The 20,088-nt window shown below is 27.7% G+C and overlaps 2 protein-coding genes across 2 annotated transcripts in view; both read right to left on the bottom strand.

Annotated features, from left to right (window-relative positions):
• LOC100209272 (CUB and peptidase domain-containing protein 2) overlaps positions 1-20,088 on the bottom strand; it is a 59,263-nt gene that overhangs the window by 25,664 nt on the left and 13,511 nt on the right. The window contains exons 8-10 of the mRNA XM_065794424.1: positions 15,143-15,226; positions 1,965-2,056; positions 1,372-1,482 (exon numbers count right to left, since the gene is read on the bottom strand). Of these exons, the coding sequence (XP_065650496.1) occupies positions 1,372-1,482; positions 1,965-2,056; positions 15,143-15,226 (287 nt within the window). The remainder of the gene's footprint in view (positions 1-1,371; positions 1,483-1,964; positions 2,057-15,142; positions 15,227-20,088) is intronic.
• LOC100198589 (trypsin) lies at positions 7,136-10,651 on the bottom strand. The gene is made up of 7 exons (XM_065793003.1): positions 10,469-10,651; positions 10,268-10,375; positions 10,104-10,142; positions 9,657-9,686; positions 9,324-9,522; positions 7,951-8,162; positions 7,136-7,509 (listed from the first exon to the last, which is right to left on the bottom strand). Exons 1-7 carry the CDS (start codon positions 10,521-10,523, stop codon positions 7,172-7,174), a joined length of 981 nt encoding a protein of 326 aa, XP_065649075.1. The 5' UTR covers positions 10,524-10,651; the 3' UTR covers positions 7,136-7,171.

The following is a 20,088-nucleotide window of genomic DNA, read 5'->3' as shown; positions in this document are numbered from 1 at the left end:
ATATATATATATATATATATATATATATATATATATATATATATATATATATATATATATATATATGTATATGTATATATATATATATATATATATATATATATATATATATTATATGTATATGTATATATATATATATATATATATATATATATATATATATATATATATATATATATATATATATATATTGATATTTAAGGCTCTTTTGTGTTATAATAATAAGACAAAACTCATAGTCGTAAAAGAGTGCTCAATATTAAAAAGATATTTCAAATAGAGCGATATACATATATATTAACGAAGAAAAAACAACTTTTTCTATGGTACTTTAAGTTTCATGCCTATACGGCAATCATCAGCTACTGAATACAAATTCAAAAACAAAAAAAACCGCTAAAAATTACAAAATACTGTGGAGTGGGATCTTAACATCGAATGCCAAACATCAAGTCCATCATTAATTCGCACAATCACAGGATATTATATAGCCAAGGTAAAGATGAGGGAAATGAAGTTGATTACAAAATGCAGATACAAGAATAAATTCCTCTTATCTTTTTTTGACACCGGTGATTAGCTAATATTTTGTTTTTTCGTTGTCATCAAGTAAGTCTTAGCGACGTTAAGATCCCACTACACAGTATTTTGTAATTTTTAGCGGTTTTTTTTGTTTTTGAATTTGTATTCAATGGCTGACGATTGCCGTATAGGCATGAAACTTAAAGTATCATAGAAAAAGTTGTTTTTTCTTCGTTAGTATATATATATATATATATATATATATATATATATATATATATATATATATATATATATATATATATATATATATATATATATATACATATATATATATATATATATATATATATATATATATATATATATATAAATATACATATATATATATATATATATATATATATATATATATATATATATATATATATATATATATATATATATATATATATATATATATATATATATATATATATACATATATATTCATCAAAATACATCAAGAGGTTTCCATGACATAATTGAACAAAAGTGATATGGGAGAAATAAGAGATCAATTAACTTTCCACTTCATCCCTAAAAAAATGGTTTTTTGGGGTTAGTTTTCTAAAGGTGCTTTTAGCACACGCAGGAAGACAAAATTATGGCTGCTAAAAGGAGAGGAAGAAACTACTTCTTCCGCGTCCCACTTTTCCCCATTCTTCTCTATACATTAGAAGGGTTGAAGTGTAGGCCGAACTTTAGACAAAATTATATATATATATATATATATATATATATATATATATATATATATATATATATATATATCTGTGTGTGTATGTATACTATCAAACAGGTATTTACAGTAATTGCAAGTTCTTTGACAATTTTCAATCATACGAGAAATCCAGTTTGGGCTTTTGCATAGAAAACTATTATCTCTGCACCATTGCGATGAAGATTTGTCTGTGCAAGCTAAAAAATAGATAAAAAGTATAGCACATAAAAGATTGTAACCAATATAAAAATGAATGAATAAAAAACGCTGTTAACAAAAAACAAATTTTACTAGTATTTTTAAAAATTTACTTATTTACATAAGCAATCTTTATTTTATTTATAAATTTAACTAACTGTAAAGTTTTTTTAACGACCAGTAATGTTGTACAGTTAGGATTTTTCTGATAATTATAAGAATCTAGTTTTGAGAAGAACTAAAAAAGCAGGGCCTTTGTTTAATAATATTTACTATGGTTTCCATGCATGCTTAGTGTTAGGCTGAATTCCTTTTATTGTAAAACAACGAAATTTTACACCTAATGGATGTCCACCGTACACCAAAACTCTACTTAATTTACTGTGTTTCTTTTGACTGACACCACTTTAGAATAAATAAAACCAAATACGCGTAACTAAACATGTTGGTCTTTCTATTTCTAACAACAATAGTAACGTACCCAAAGTTGTGGAAATTGTGACAACCAGAAAATAGATACTCATTTTCATTCTCTTATTTTTTTCAATCGTTTTGTTCAACGTTTCTTTCAACCTTTAACTTTTAAATAAGATTTTGTTTGATCACGTTGTACATCTGATATATCTTATTTGTCTTTTTTTAATATTTGTTTGTTGATTTTTTTTTTTACTCTTCCTCTTACTTATTACTCTTATTACAAAGTTCGAAGCTGCCTAATTTGTTTAAGTGTGTTCGAAGCTGCTTAATTTATTTAAGTGTGTTCGAAGCTGCTTAATTTATTTAAGTGTGTTCGATGCTGCTTAATTTATTTAAGTGTGTTCGATGCTGCTTAATTTTTTTAAGTGTGTTCGAAGCTGCTTAATTTATTTAAGTGTGTTCGAAGCTGCTTAATTTATTTAAGTGTGTTCGAAGCTGCTTAATTTATTTAAGTGTGTTCGAAGCTGCTTAATTTATTTAAGTGTGTTCGATGCTGCTTAATTTTTTTAAGTGTGTTCGAAGCTGCCTAATTTATTTAAGTGTGTTCGAAGCTGCTTAATTTATTTAAGTGTGTTCGAAGCTGCTTAATTTATTTAAGTGTGTTCGAAGCTGCTTAATTTATTTAAGTGTGTTCGAAGCTGCTTAATTTATTTAAGTGTGTTCGATGCTGCTTAATTTATTTAAGTGTGTTCGAAGCTGCTTAATTTATTTAAGTGTGTTCGAAGCTGCTTAATTTATTTAAGTGTGTTCGAAGCTGCTTAATTTATTTAAGTGTGTTCGAAGCTGCTTAATTTATTTAAGTGTGTTCGATGCTGCTTAATTTATTTAAGTGTGTTCGAAGCTGCTTAATTTATTTAAGTGTGTTCGAAGCTGCTTAATTTATTTAAGTGTGTTCGAAGCTGCTTAATTTATTTAAGTGTGTTCGAAGCTGCTTAATTTATTTAAGTGTGTTCGAAGCTGCTTAATTTATTTAAGTGTGTTCGAAGCTGCTTAATTTATTTAAGTGTGTTCGAAGCTGCTTAATTTTTTTAAGTGTGTTCGAAGCTGCCTAATTTATTTAAGTGTGTTCGAAGCTGCTTAATTTTTTTAAGTGTGTTCGAAGCTGCTTAATTTATTTAAGTGTGTTCGAAGCTGCTTAATTTATTTAAGTGTGTTCGAAGCTGCTTAATTTATTTAAGAGTTCGAAAGTGCTTAATCTATTAATCAAATTAATTGAATAAAAAAACTCACCCCCTCTTTGGAGGTGGAAATAGAGTTTATCTTTATATCTACTACTCCTAGAATTCTGGATAGTATGTGGTTTGCCATACCTTGCATTCAGCAAATGTTTCAGTAATAACTAAACCTGGGGAGTGAGATCTTCAGTTGCATGATCTGAGAGATAAGAAATTTTCTGTTTTTAAGATCTTTTCACTATACCTTTCCGGCTCTTCTGAGGTCTCCCCAAATCTGGCTGCATAAGTTGTATTAATTTTTTCAATATGATCTGCTTATCAACTTATCAATATGATCTCCTTTTCAACTTCTTTTTCATGGAACTTTGAATAAAGCATAATACTTTTGCAATTTAGAATTTACTGAATTCAAAAGTCTTTTGAGGTTTTCCTGTAGATCATTTAAATACTGGATCTGTCTGATCTTTGATAAAGTCTGATAACTTCTGTCATCATCTCGTTGTTTAAATATTTACTAACAACTCCGTTTACTTTAATAAATAGTATCAAATCATTTTTCTTTGTGTTTTTTATAGTGTTGTTACGACTTTTAAATAATTCGTTTGTCAATTAAATCGACTACTATATTTTCTAAAGTCGATTAAAATCGACTGATCTATTTTTCAAGTCGACGAAGTCGATTTAAAGTCGATTTTTTTAAATAAGTTGTAATAAAAATAATTTAATAATTTATATTCGCTTTTTATTTTTAAAACCGTATCATTTAAATTGCTATGGAACAAAACAATATGAGAGAAGGGTCGCTATAACAACATGACAATTTATTCCCAGACTCCAATGATTTAGGGACCGCCTTAAATACTTGCTAAATATCAAAAAGTCTATACAATCATATTTACGATGTGATTGTTTAGAAGACATTTACATTTTGGAGCTTCACAACTACATTTTGTCACAGGCCCCGAGCCAGTTTGGAACGGCCCTGGATGAAATGAAAATTTCAAGCAACAACAAAAAAAAAAAAAAAATGAAATTCATAACAGAACGTTTAGTTAGGTATAAATATTAAATATAATGCGATAATTTAGACAAAACTTAAAGAGAGTTGACAAAAAACTAGGTAATAGTTATAAAAGCATGTTTTTAATATGAGCAAACGAAAATTAAAGATTGAAAGTTAAATTGATTGAAAAGTTAAGTTGAGAAGATTAAAGGATTTTAAGATTTTTACTCGACTAAGTCGGCTTTTGTTGATTAGTAGGAAGTCCATAGTCAATTTAATTGATTATTATATTTTTCAAAGTTGACTAATTTCAACTTTTGACCAGTCAATTTTTAGTCGATTTAGTCGAAATCGATAACAACACTAGTTTTTTGATTAGTAAATTAAAATAAAATGTAATATTTATAATTAGACTGTACAAATGTTTATTTAACTGTAAATTTTTAGGTATTTGCCTTATCTTTTGGTTTCACTGTCTTTTATAAAGAAACTAATAATCTTCAACTGGTTCAACTTAGATATGCGTCAAAATATTGGATGACATATTATAAATATATCAACTAAAAGTAGAAACTGATTTTTACTAGTGTTGTTATGTTATTTAAACTAATTATGGTGGCAAAGATAAGCAACATGGTAGCATGACATTTATAGACATTAAAGACAACAATGCCAGTTCATTTACCTGATTTTTTCAGTAATTTATTTAAATTGCTTCTGACTATCATAAAAATATAAAGGAATGGTTGGCACTTGTAGGCAAATTGAGAGTCTTTTACGTTTCTAAAATGCTAAAATTCAATGATTTATGTGATTTTTATTGTGAAAAAATTAAATTATAAAATTCAAAATTATGTCAAATGTATTATGATCCTTGCTCATTATTTATTGATCATACTTATGAAGCTTAAAGTTATACATCTTTTGGTATTCTTAGTCTGTTATCAGAGTTTTACAATAAATAAAAATTTCGCAAAATTCGCGACATTTTGTTTGCACCTTAATACATGTCAGGGGGGATTTGAGCTCGCTAAGAAAGAAAACTGACTTAGTTTTATCTAATTTGGGCATACCAATACTTTAGAATGGTTTTTTATATTTAAATGTTTATTTTCAAATTTCGATTTTGACCAGCTTTTCATTTTTCTAAGTCACTATGCGGCACAAGGTGAATCGGAAAAGTGAAAAAACAGCAAAAAATATCATATATAAACATGTGATACAGGATTGTCCTCAATCTAATAATTAAATCTACTGTCACTCCCGTTATATCAGCAAAAATTTTAGCATTTTCAAATGCCCTTCTGGCAGTGTTCCCATCGTTAGTGTTTCCAAAACCCAGTTTAGGCATATCAACTATAAAACTTAGCTCCTCACTAAACCTCAGTTAAATATTATTTTTTCTATTTTTTACTAATGCTTTTTCAGCAGAGGATTTGGCAAAGCATTTTTTAATGTCTAACTTATAAGCTAAATGTAAAATATGCTCAAAAGATCTGAGTCAGCAATGTAGAGTAGAAATGTTCAAAGGTAAACCTTTTTCATTGATTGATTTAGATATGATCAATGCTGGGTTTTTAAGTTCACTGGGCTTAGCTCCGCAAACATAAACTGGAGGCACCATCAAAACCACCTTTAAATTGAAGTAGACATATAAACCTTCCCCCGCTTTTAGCAAACATTCTCATAGAGTTTTGGCATTCAAAGAATTCAAAGTCATGGCATTAAAAGTTAATATCCTTGTCAGAGTATGATTAAACATACCTTGTAGAGAAGTCAAAGCAGATGTTTCTGCCGCAATTAAACCCTCAGGATAACATTTGTGTCTCTCAATCTTTATTTCATGAAGTGAAAGATAAATACCTGCATTATGTATTATTGATGAATTTTTAATAACTTGATACTGTTCATCAAAAAGATCACACAGAATTTTTAAACTCAAGTCATCTTCGGTTTTCATTTTTATTGGAAAATTTATTCCCGTGGTTTTAACTTTTTCAGATTTGTAGCACTTTTCATAAAAACAACAAAATCTTTTATGTTAGGATTTCTTGTGGCTCTTTTTATTGAAGCTAATGCCAATGCTTTAGCAGGAAGTTCAGCCAGTTTGGCAACCTTAAACAAGATAATATTAAGATAAGATAAGATCCATCAAGTACGGGTCAGCAACAGATTAATGCTTGTATGAAGGTTGTTGAAGATTGGATATTGAATGAACATACTCGGGGACTGGTTTTTGACACTACTTCATCCAACACTGGGTTGAACATTGGTGCATGCACAATAATGGAGTGGAATCTTACCATAATCGCATATATATAGCATACAGCCATGTGTAAGTCAAACACATGGTGCCTGTCATATTAAAAAGTCATATTAAAAATTAAATCATTTAAAAATCTTTAAAACATAAGTTTTTCTTAATTGACCATTTAATGCTCCGTGTTCGTAAACCCTGACCAATTTGTTCATGGGTTCTTACGGGAACTGGATAGGAAGGGATAAAATAATCACGTGAGCATGCGTAGTTTACTTTGGGACAAATTAAATCTTATACTATGCATAACTTCGTGATTTTTTTCCCTGTTCCCGTAAAAAAAAAGGATGAGAGAAAGCTTACCTTAATTTATATATAAGTTTAATAATATGTATTTTGGTTGTCCGTTCTTTTTTAAATTTAAAAAAAAAATTGTGCAATAGGGTTGACTCACTATTTTTTTCAGCCAACAAGAGAGACTTTGAAATTGGCTGCGGCTTAGTAGTTGCTAATAACGCAAAGTGGCGGTTGTAGTAGGTTTTATCTCGCTGATGGCGGCAGCTTTAACCTCTAAGCATAACTCACAGCCAAAAAATGGTTTTGTAGTACGTTTTGCACATTGAATTTAAGTATATTAATTTATTTTTTTTTGTCTTAGTTGATACTTTGATCTTATTATATAATAAACTCCAGTTTTAATGATAATAAAAAAATAAAAAATAAAAATAAAAACTATAATATTTTATTTTTGTATCTTTGTTTTAAAAATCTTGAAATTATTCTAACATTGCCTTATCAATCCACGACCTAAAGTAACCAACATTTGCAAAGACTGTGTAGGTTTTGTCTGATCGACAATCTCCAGATCCGTGACTAACAGCGCCGTGAACAAACCATTTTCCACCATTGTTGCAAACAAATGGACCACCGCTATCTCCATGGCAGCCAGAAATTCGAGTTGCTCCACCGTCACCAGCGCAAAGCATTCCTTTTGTAATAGTGATTGGTATTGTTTTTTTGTTCAATTTTTCGCATGTTTGTCGGTCAACAACATTCATTTTTGCATGCTGTAAAGTGCTTGTCATACTTCCAGGGTGACTTATTTTACCCCATCCTAAATAAAATATTTATAGTAAAAATCAGTCAAATTTGATTACTTTTAATTATTTTAATATAAATTTGTTCTTGCCTTTATAAAACTTTATGATATTACAGAATAGGTCTTTATAGAACTTTATATTAAAGAAAAAACTCGTTTTAATACTTTATAATTGACAACTATAACTAGATTCTATGCACAATAGAAAAAAAGAAGGTAGCTTTTTAAAAGAATTTAACTCTACTTTTATATCATTTTCACGCACAAAAAAAAAGTTATCCACTACTATAATATAAAATAGATTACTTTTTGTTTAAATAAAAAAAGTTACAAGCTTCACTTGTTGTTTATTTAACAAATGTTGCAAGCTTTGTACCAAAATATTTCAATACAACATTTGAAAAATGTTTTGACAAAAAGAAATATAAAAATTAAAATTAATAAAACTTGACATACCTGAAATAAAACACGAAGATCCTGCTGCTGCTTCTGCTGTAGGTAAACACGCAGTGCTGACGTAACTGTTCACTTTACATTGTTTTGTTAATTTAATAAGTGCTATGTCGTTGTCAAGTGTTTGCGGATTGTAACCTCTGTGTTTTATGATTTTTAATGCTGGAATATCTTCCTCGCTTCCTTCATGAACCTTAATATTGTGTTCTCCAGTCCTAAAATTCAATATTAAAAGTTTTTATTAATAAAGTTAAAATTAAATTTTTAAAAATGAAAAATTTATTAAGATTTATTTTAAAAATGCAACAAAAGATTTATGTTAAAGTAGTTATATCTTTTTAAAATTATGTTATTCGAGTTTGGCTTGAGCACTAGCATTATGACAATTTGATTAATTTTGGTAATGCCGTAAACTTCGATGTTTAGACAAAAAACTGTGGACGCATAGTCACGAATGCGATATTTAGTTATGTAATCGCAATGCTGTCATTTTTATACAGCGAATACTCGCACAATTTATAGTGAGCAAACCGCCAATGCGGTGACGCCAGTACTTTGTTTGACTATCTAGATTTTATTTATATTAATAGAAATGTAGAAATCTTTGAATTGGTGCAAAATGTGGGCGTTTAAACTCAATGGTTGATGAGACCTATTATAAAGGGAACCCAATGTACTTTACACATGATTTCCGAACGCTATTATCAAATCATTCTTCAATTAAATGCAAAAATAAAACACGACTAAGAAATAAACTTATATTATTATTTTAAAGAAGGCTTATTAATAGTTTTCGTCACAAGCTTTGTCCTCAACTCTAAAAGTTAAGGTAATAAGATACTAAGTTTTACATTATTGTTATTTTAAACTAAATTTAAACTTATAGATTTCAAAATTCAGTTAATTATAATTTTAGTGTTTTAAAGTTACCATGTAGAGTAAATAATCCTATGTATAATATATATAATGTAGTGTAAATAATCCTATCATTTTTGGGAAAAAAGAAACTTAACGGTCATAACCTTTGAACTCTATAACATTATTGGGTGAAATTAGAAATCTATAGATGAACTTTTTTCGATGAAATTAGAAAAGATGAATTTTAGTTTTGCTCGTTATAGCAAACTCAGTAACTTTATGTTCATTATCTTCTTAAATTACACTAATATTAATTGTTTACAGAGAAAAGCTTAGCAATTGTTTATTAATAGCAAATATATATATTTATTATGGGAAAGAGGAAAGAACAATGGCCTCAAGGGCACGCAATTAAAAAACAAACAGCAACAATGTTAACACTAGAGTTTTTTAAAAAATAGATGTCGCAAACAAAAAGAGATGTCGAAAACGAAAGGGTTCAAAAAATAATTTTTCACCTGATTTTTATTTGTGAAGGGTTGAATTCTTTTCCGTGTATACAATGAGCAGCAGTAAGAATCCATTCTTTATGAATAAGTGTACCTCCACAAAATTCTCTTCCTCCATCCAAAAGCAATACTTGCCAGGGCCAGGAGCCTTTTTTTGGAGTTACACCTGAAATAACGCGACTACTTTGAATTGCTGGGTTTCCGCATCCTATGAAAAAGTTTGCAACTTGGTATATCAAAATAACTTTGTATCAATTTAAAGCAATAAAAACTTTTAATTTTTAATCTTAAGTTTAACTAACATTTAAAGATATGATATAAGTTTAAAACAAAAGAAATTACCTATGTCAGGCGTATTGGTTGTTACTGGTCCTATAGAAATTATAAATAATGTCTGGTAATATAAAAATGATAATGTTTTTATTAGGTAATATTTATAAGTTATGTTTTAAAAATATATTAAAAATATGTAATCTAATTATTTTTTTTAATCAAAAAATAAAAATACTTAGAAGAATTTATCAAAAAAATTTATACAATTCAACAGTTATTTAGATAGTGTTCAATTGTCAAATATGTTTCGAGTTTCTCAAAAACGAAACTTTATAGCATAGTGCTATGTAATGTTTACCTTGTTGTAATAACTTATCAATATTGTTACATTTGTTCATCATCTAATTTTCAGGCTCGATTGTCTGGTTATAAATTATGCATAACAACTGAACTATAAAACTATACAAAAAATAATTTATGAGAAGAATACCATGACTACCATGCATAACTACTTACCTGTTGGAGGTTGAGTTGTAGGAACGCCAGTTACAGTACCTATATGAAAAATTGAAAAAAAAAAAAATTTTCAAAGGAATTGAATTGTTATTTTCGTTTACTTTCTGTTTAACATGTTTAAATAAGTTTCAATTATATGTTTTTATAAAGGTAGATTTAATTACAGTAGTTGCATGTTTGTGAACAAGTTTGACTCATGTAGGTTTTCCATGTATCATGCGCGCACATTATTTTGTTTCCTTGACACCATTGTGGATAAATGTCAGTGCAAGCTTTAAAAAAAAATTATGAATAATTCAACTTTTTAAACATTTTTTATATTATTTATTTAGCATTAAATATCATTGAAGCGAGACCTATAATACCTGATGCCGTTGTGATTGTGGCAACTAGCACTGATAAGACAAATATTATCTTCATGATTTTGAAATAAGTGTTGTAATATTATTTAGGATTTTTTCAAAATCTTTTATAGGACTTGATCTTGTTTGTTCACTCTCATAAACTATGGTTTGTTTACCCGCTCCACCCAAACATCGACTCACTCCACCCAAACTTCGACTTGTTTGTACATATTGCACATCTGCTTTTTTTTTTTTTTTTTTTGCTTACCAATTTATTTACTAAACTATTTATTTTGTTCTTTACCAAAACTACTCATTTTTTGTTTGTTATTTTGATAGGTTTTTTTTTGTTTGATATTTTGATAGGGTTTTTTTGCTTGTTATTTTAATAGGGTTTTTTTGTGATATTCTTCTAATTATATTATATTAATATTATATTTAAAAAAAAGAAATAATTGCAGTTCTAAGAGGATTGGTAATAAAATACATAAATATCAGACGTATTTGATCTTAGAGTTTTTTTTTCGGACTTATGTACTGATTGTATAGAAAATTATAAAATTAAACGCAAAAAGAATTTAAACCTTTTTAAAATTTTTAAATATAAAGCGCATAACGAATAATAATAAAAAAATAATAATAATGATAATTAAATAATAGTGATAAATAAAATAATAACGATAAATAAAAAATATTAATAAAATAAAAGTTAATAAATATGCTAAAACTATTCTAAAACAAAATATCAATAACAAGGTTTAAAGTAAAAATCAATTCAGCTGTCGTTACTGAAGGAACTCAGCTGTCGCAGTTGTAGAAACTCCTTTTTTTTACTCATCCTAAGTTTAAATTATTTTTCTTAAAATTCAAAGTTATGTTACGCTGATCATGTCATACAATATCAACGTAAATAATATACCTTTACTTACAGTGATGCAGTTCCAAAGGTTTTACAAGAAGGAAACTTTAAGACCTCCTAATTTTTTCAGAAATTCATCCCAAGCTTATCTTGATTACGTTTATACATCAAAAACCTGAAACACCTAGTGTTAATAAATCTAACAAAAAAAAATTTTTTCGTTACTTTATAATTTTTATTTTATAATAACTTGATAAATATTTGTAATAGTTTTTTGAACGGATTTGTTAATTTGCTACTCAGGGGCCGTATTCTCATCTCTCCGTTAAGCTTAACGGAATGTTAGTCAAAAAATTCTTTTTAACTACATTAAAATTTTAAAAGTATAATTTTTTAAACATAAATGTTTTATTTTAGTATTTTATTATTTAAATAAAGTTTACGTCGGACGTCTACAAGACAATGGACGGATGTTTCCCGGACGACGCGTGCCCACTGGGTTTTAAGTGCAAGCTTGCACAAAAACAGCTTGCACCTTTTTTTTTTTTTTTTTTTTGTAAACAACTGTTTATAAGTATTAACACATTTTTTTTTCTTTTATTAGTATATATTTTGCCGTTTATAAATAAATTAAATTTACAGATTTTTACAGATTTACAGAGTTTCTCGTAGTACATATCAATAAATAAAAGAATTTTCAAAGCAGACAGGGACTCAAAGGAGATATAGGTTATTAAATATCACCTTAATCTTTTCATAGAGCCATTAATATAATAAAACATTATCAAAAAAGTTATAAATAAGCAATATGCATACTATTTTGATTTTCTTAAAGAGCAACCATTACAAAAAAATACAATCAAGCAATTTATTATTACATAGAACATCATTTATGTATGGCGTTTAAAAAGCAACTTAATTGTTCAGAATAAGGTACCAATAACTCTGCACGTCTATTGGTACTGGCGCAGTCACTATTTTCAGTACTTTTACTGAGTTAGCAGCATAAAAACTGAAATGTTCATTAAACTTGCCGATTGGGGTTTTGGTAAAACCCGCAAACAAGTAGTTGATTTTGCAGCTCTGTATAAAAATATGAAACAAACTAATTTATTTACGAACGATAAACCAGGCAAAGCTTGGTACTATGCTTTCATCAAACGTTGGAAACATCGGTTAAACGAGAGAGCTGCAGTTAAAATGCAGGATAAGAGCAAGCTCTTATACTGAAAATAATATAAATAAATATTTCTGTACATGCAAAAGTCCATTTTAAGAAGCAAAATTGATGAATACTCAGCGTAAAATGTCTAGAATTTTGACGAAAACAACTTCAATGGTGACAAGGTTAATCAACTCATTTATTTACCGCAAATAGCTATCGCAATATTGTTTGCATTGAATAATAACCCTCTCACTTTCGGATAAAGTCTAAAAATACATTGTAAATGTAATTAGACCTGCTTTTTCTACCAAGCTTGAGCCACTTTTCCAAATGTCGTAAGACTGCATTTCTTTCTTTTTTCTACAAATATTAACTCATTCTCATTCTTGCTTGGCTTCTTATTCAGCTTGTCGCATCATTTTGCTGTATCTGTCCCTTCATGCTTTATTTATTAGTCTATTTTTTTTATTTAATAAGTATTTAATAAGTAGTTAATATATGCAAAAATTTATAATATTTAAAGTGTTATAAACTTTTTTATTGCCCGGCTAACAATAGGGTGGTACATTTTAAACTTATTTTTGAAATTTTAATCAGGGTTTTTACCAGTGATAACATTTGATCTAAAAACCCTAAATACAAAAAATTTCGAATTTAGGACTACTCACAGGACTATTATTAGGACGTTAGAATAACGGATTGCGCAAGTGTTGCGCAACATTTTTCTCCACTAATTGATATTGTTACTCAATGGGGTTTACACAATTGAATTATTAATCATTAAAAAATGACTATACAAAATTTTATTAATTTAAGACTATTTTTACATATCTCGCAAAAGATTTACGAAAAAGCAAATATGACTTTCGCCGATAAAAAAAAGATTTTTTTTCGTCGCGCAAAATAATAATCGAAGGTTTCAGTTTATAATGAGTGAATACTTTAGGTCTTGGTAAGTTTATAAGTTTCTGACCCATTATAGTCTTTTTTGCATAACTCACAGAGCCGTTAAATAAGGAAAAGACTACTAGCTCTTCAGATAAGTATCCCAGGTGTCGTTCAAAATACTTGATGGTTTCTTCTATACTTTCAAGGTCAATTGATTTAAATTTTTTCATTAGATAAAAAAAATGCAGGTCATTAGCTGGAACAGCAGCAGTAATGGCTGATTGAACAAAGTACTTTCCGTAAAAAAGGCAAATGTACTCGGCCATTCTCTCAACATTTGTTTCTTCTTCATCATTAAGTTTAAAAGTACGAGATCAAAACCGGCATACCAAATGAGATCAGAATCGGCATACCAAATGCTGAAACCTCTTTTAATATGTCGACCGAAAAAAAATAGATTAAGCTCCACTAGTTATCAATAGTCCTCACAAAAAAATGCTTTTCTTCTCCAAGCATTCCATTGCCCATTTCTTTACTTCATTTGCTTGTTGAAATAAAAAACTATTTTGATCATGAGGCCAGTCCCACACTCTAAGTTCTTTTATATTCTTTTTAAGGTTATGAAACTCTTCTTTGAACCTTTCAAACAGCTTAACTCTTGGTGATTTTTTCGAACCACAAATACTAGAATTGCAGCTCCATTATACGCTCCACTGTTTGCAGGTATTGTATCATAGACAAGAGATATTTTATCAATAAAAAGAGATGGGAAACAAATTTTATAGATTTGTAAAAGATACTTAAGTCACCACCAACGTGGGCTTGACGCGGTTGGTGAACACGTAATTACTTAGTTAGAATTTTTTTTTATTGCTTTTCAACCACGTTTCCGTAAGATTAATTATTTTAAAATCATAATTTAGATCATGCAGTATTAATTTTAGATTATCAAAATTTTATTAATACTGCAGAGGCGGATCAAGGATTTTATATTGGTGTAGCTAAAATTTGTAAAATTGCGTCATAATTGCAACTATTTAATAAGCAGGTTAGTCTACGTCCAATAATTACGTCATGTAGACGCTACCAGACAGTTTTTTATCTGAGCGTCTTAAATTGAAGGGTTGAACAGCTTCTGCGGCGTTTACCTAGTTTAGTTTTCACTTTTTTTACGCATGTATTGTTCTTTTTTTTTAATTGGATTTAAATAGATTCTAGTAAAACAACTAGTGGTAAAATATAAAGTTTACCTTGACTATTCTATTTACAATTAGTATAAATAATTACATCACGCATAACTACTTATACAGTCAGGGCCGTCCCGAAGAGATTTAAATGGGGGTGACGTATCTGTTTTTTGCCGACTAAATACAAAAATTTTTTTTGCTAACTAACTTATCTCCAAAAAAAAAAAAGGTCCTCGTTGGCCAACTGACAACTATAGATCCAACTTTGCCAACTCTAGTGTCCAATTTGCCGACTAATAAAGTTCGTAGAGGGATTAGACACCCCCTAAACCCCCTTCCTCGGGACGGCCCTATAGGCATACATGTTTAACTAACTTAGCGAAGTGCACCAACCAGAAGTCATAGGACTTTGCACCTCATATGTAAATTGTAATACTCCCTAAGGTTAGCTCTCCATTGCTAAATTGTTTTCTATTCTTAATAGGCGTTAATGTAAAAGTATTGTTATTGCTGACAAAAAAAAGCCCTTCATTTCTGGATTCCTTTTCTGTTCGTATGTCAGATATACAATGTTTAACTTACTTAAGGAAGTGCACCAACTAGAAGATAAGCCATAGTACTTTGCACGCCATAAATTTTTTGTTTTATTTATATTTTCGTTACTAACTGCATAACTGCAACTATTATTGTAATAACATTATAATAATATTTATTCAAATACATCATGATATTATTATACTAATTTTATGCAACTATATATATACATATATGTATATGTATATATATATATACATATATATATATATATATATATATATATATATATATATATATATATATATATATATATATATATATATATATACATATATATATATAGATATAGATATAGATATATATGCATAGATATATATATATATATACATATGCATATATATACATATATATATATATATATGTATATATATATATATATATATATATATATATATATATATATATACATATATATATATATATAACATTATAATAATATTTATTCAAATACATCATGATATTATTATACTAATTTTATGCAACTATATATATACATATATGTATATGTATATATATATACATATATATATATATATATATATATACATATATATATATATATATATATATATATATATATATGTATATATATATATATATATATATACATATATATATATACATATATATATATATATATATATATATATATGCATATATATCTATATATATATATATATATATATATATATATATGTATATATATATATATATATATATATATATATATATATATATATATATATATATATATATATATATATATATATGTACAAGATGGGGGTTTTGATTGATTTTTCTAAAGAGGCTCCCATAATCCATTAAACCCGCAATTTTGGACTAAGGTTACGTTTAAATAATTAAGGACAGTCAACAAACCTTAGAAAATCTACACGAGTGCTATAGTTACTGACTATATACCTTATAACAACAGACATCTGTTTAAGATTGGCACTATCAGATGCTTTATCAGCTGAAATTGAAAGCTACTTGCATTTATTGATTTCAGAAATAAGAATCTTCTCAAAAGCCTTACCACAACAATCTATATGTTGATTTTGTGTGGTTTCAGAAATGTATGTGGCATTTGTAGGGGCTGATATTAAATATCAGAAGATTATCATCCATTTATTATATTATTTTTATATTAGGATTTTACACTTTTAATATTCCTACCGCTCGTTCCATTTTTATCTGTTCTCTATGCACCTTCCTAATTTGCAGAAATTTGGAAGGTGTTTAAGCATAGAAATCTTCATTTATATAGATATTTTTTGCTTTTAAGATTGGTTGTTTTTTTTTAATTCTACTTTATCTTTAAAGTCTAGAAGTTATATGGTTATAGTTCATGGTCAAAACTGAATCTTTATGACCAGTTCTATATAACCTTTCAATTTTAATATCTTTAAACCTAAATAATTTTCAAAAATTTTTACCTTTGTTTCGCTGTCATCCCAACTTTCACCGTTGCTTTCTTTAATTTCATCGATTCTCAGATTATACCGCCGGGATCGATCCTCGATCCCGGCGGTATAATCTGATTAAGACAAATTAAGAGATAATCTATATCTCTTAATTTGTTAGTAATTTTAGTAATTTAGTGTTTTGGGCAATGCTTATTGTATTACTTTTATCATGTGAAAATAATGACGCTCCTAATTTTTTCTTGTTAAACTCTTTAAACATTTTTTTTTTAATTTTCTGTATTTGTTCAATCGTAACTGCCATAATTATTTTTTTTATTATATAACTATTTTTAAATTTTGTTTTCAAAGTAACTTAAAACTTAACTTTTTCCTTTTTTTATTCTTTTTTTTCCACGCTGCTAAAACACGTCTGTTTACGTCGGAAGCCTTAGTTAATAATATCTAACTATAGATAATATATAACTCAGAGATATATATATATAGAGAGAGATATATATATATAGATTTATATATATATATATATATATATATATATATATATATATATATATATATATATATATATAGAGAGAGAGAGAGAGAGAGAGAGAGAGAGAGAGTGAGAGAGTGAGAGAGAGAGACAGAGAGAGAGAATAGATAACTCAGACATCAACATATCGACATCAAGACATCATCATCGAACATCAAAATAAGTTGCTCTAGAAAGTGCATTAAAAGAACAATTACGAGTTATCATTTCAACACTACAAAGTGAAAATGCCATAGTTAGCAGACCTGAAAAAGAATGTCTCAATTTACCCGAATTGCTAAACATACTCAAACAGACTAAATACCAGAAGATTTAGGAAAAATAAAGAAAATTGATTTTAGCGCTATGCAGTATAATTAGCCATTGAAGAATCAATCCACAAAATATCGAAGAAAAAATAAATAAAAATGCAAAAAGAGTGTCTAAAAAGTAAAATAAAAAATAATAAAACTGCAAAAAATGAAAATAACTATTGGTTTACATGCGAAAAACATGAATGCCAAAAAAATACACTTTTAAAAATAAGTTCATAATACCAAAATTTGTTGAGATACTTTTTGCTTCACTTTATTTTTGTAAATTGGATAAAGGCATATATATATACATATATATATATATATATATATATATATATATATATATATATATATATATATATATATATATATATATATATATATATATATATATATATATATATATATATATATATATATATATATATATATATATATGTATATCTACGTATGTATGTATGAATGCAGGGGAGGGGGCAGCATTATTTGTTGCTTGGTAACTTCCAGTCATAAAGCAGACTCTAAGCATTTATGTTTGCACTTAAGTCAAATAAGGATACTTGGCAAAAATTTGCGATGATTGAAGCCTGGGAACAAAAAAGTCCCAAAATTTTTGCTCTCGTTTGCAGTGAATCAAACGTGAGAGTAACAAGTTGATAAAATTTTTTTTTTTACTATTCTCAACTAAACTACTCATCGATACTCATCGATAAATTTTAAATTTCATAGAACATGTGTTGAAAATTATGACTACATAAAATTTGTAACTTTTAATTTTGTATTTGTTGACAAAATCTGATTTTTTCTATAAAACATTTAAATAGATTAAATAAAACAGTTAATTGTTTCATTCAATCTATTTAAATTTAACAACAATAAACACGTCTTTTCTATTCAAGCCGAGGCCTATATCACTCATAAATTTTAATAAATCAACAATAATAACTTCAGTGATGTTGCTCATCTTTCTTGGCGCTCCTCAATTATTAGATGATCCTTTTGTTCTGTCAAAAAGTGTAGATTTTGCCACATTATAACACTTAGCAGCTTTTGCGTATGAAATTTTTTTTCAGTAATAGCTTGAATAGCTAGCTGGATTCGACTCTCTCGCTCTTCTTTTTGTTTAAAATTATCCATATTCTTTAATACAGTAGTACAATTAACACAAATGCGTTAACTTTATGGATGCTAAAAAAATAACTGTATCTGGATTAGTGTCAATTATTTTTTCCCTGGTGGCTATTTTATTTTTTATTACTTTCACGAACATAATATATTACATTATGTGCATGAAGTTGATAAAAAATAAAATAGTCAATTGTAATTAATAAAAAAATAAAATAGCCAATTGTATCCGGGACTCAAAAGTGTATTTGTTTATTGCTGCTGGCTAATTTGTTTATTATTTTTTTTAGGTACATAAAATAATAATTACCTCTATCCGGAATTAGGTGTCTTTTTTTTTGGCTGGTAGCAAATTTGTTTGTCATTTTTTTCAATTATTTCAAAAGGTAATTTAATTTTTTTTTGGCTAAAATGATCAGCATAAAATTCTGCACAAAGTAGTGTTTTTACTTTTTTAATTTTTTTGTTGCAACTCAAAGTTATTTTTTTCCTTTTTTTTGTTTTTTTAGTTATGAGAGATTTCAAATCAAAACCTTTCATGATTGCATTAGTTTATATAATTTTTTTTATATATTTTTTGATTTGTCTGGTAAAGACGTTTATTAATTAAAAAAAATTATTCATAAATTCATTATATTAAGGGAGTTATGAAACTTTTTTCTTAAACCATCCGGAATTAGGTTACATCCGGAATTAGGGGTTTTTACGGTAGATAAACTTACGAAACACGAGGGACTTGAAAATCGTTCAACTTTATTGATCTATTTGGTAAAATTTTGGAGTTCTTATTCCATGAGAGTACCCTCTTAAAAAACAAAGAGTATTCAAAGTTTTGTTGTCCATTCTGCACCGTAACATGTTTAAATTTAATCTGGAAGCAGAAAACGTCCTTCCGAATTCAACGCTAGGTAGACGAACCGTTAAAAGAAGATCGTAAAAATGATAAAAACCTGCATACCTCTATTTTCGAAAAGCCTTGTTTCCTTTTTAAACACTGACATCGCAAGCGCATTTTTGTTATTTTTGACAACCTTATAGTTCATTTGTTTGCATATGGCTTCATGCCTCTCCTTTTTTTAATTGGTTTCTAAGAATTTACTCTTTCGTCAATCTCAACTCCAAAGTGAAAAATTTTCTGGGCTCGTTCCTTAACAATAGTGCTTTGAATCTAAAGTTTTTTTTGACACTGAGCTGAGAATAGTTGCTTTAGATACCCGTTGGGAATTGAAATTTATTAAGTTTGTGTTTCTAGTATCATCTTCAAGAGCTTTATGCAAGTAAGAAATCAAATTGGAAAACTTATGTTTTATGAACTGACATGTTCCTTTAACGTTCTGAGAAGTTTTTGCTCAATGATGAGAAAATTTCACTCAGCATGTCAAATGTAAATTTATTGTTGTATCCGCAGAAATTAGGTTAGCCATATAACAAAGTGTCTAAACGGCTAATTTAAATTGCAAAAGTGCGGAGTAGCAAAAACTTTTACAAAATTGGTGTTTCAAAATGTATACGCAAATTTTACATCTTCCTGTTGTTTTTTTATATCTACTCAAGTGTTGCCTCCGCAC

The sequence above is a fragment of the Hydra vulgaris genome, chromosome 03, assembly GCF_038396675.1.
Source record: "Hydra vulgaris chromosome 03, alternate assembly HydraT2T_AEP".
Classification (NCBI taxonomy): Eukaryota; Metazoa; Cnidaria; class Hydrozoa; order Anthoathecata; family Hydridae; genus Hydra; species Hydra vulgaris.
Note: the sequence above shows the minus strand (reverse complement) of the source record. Positions and strands in the feature narration are given on the sequence as shown.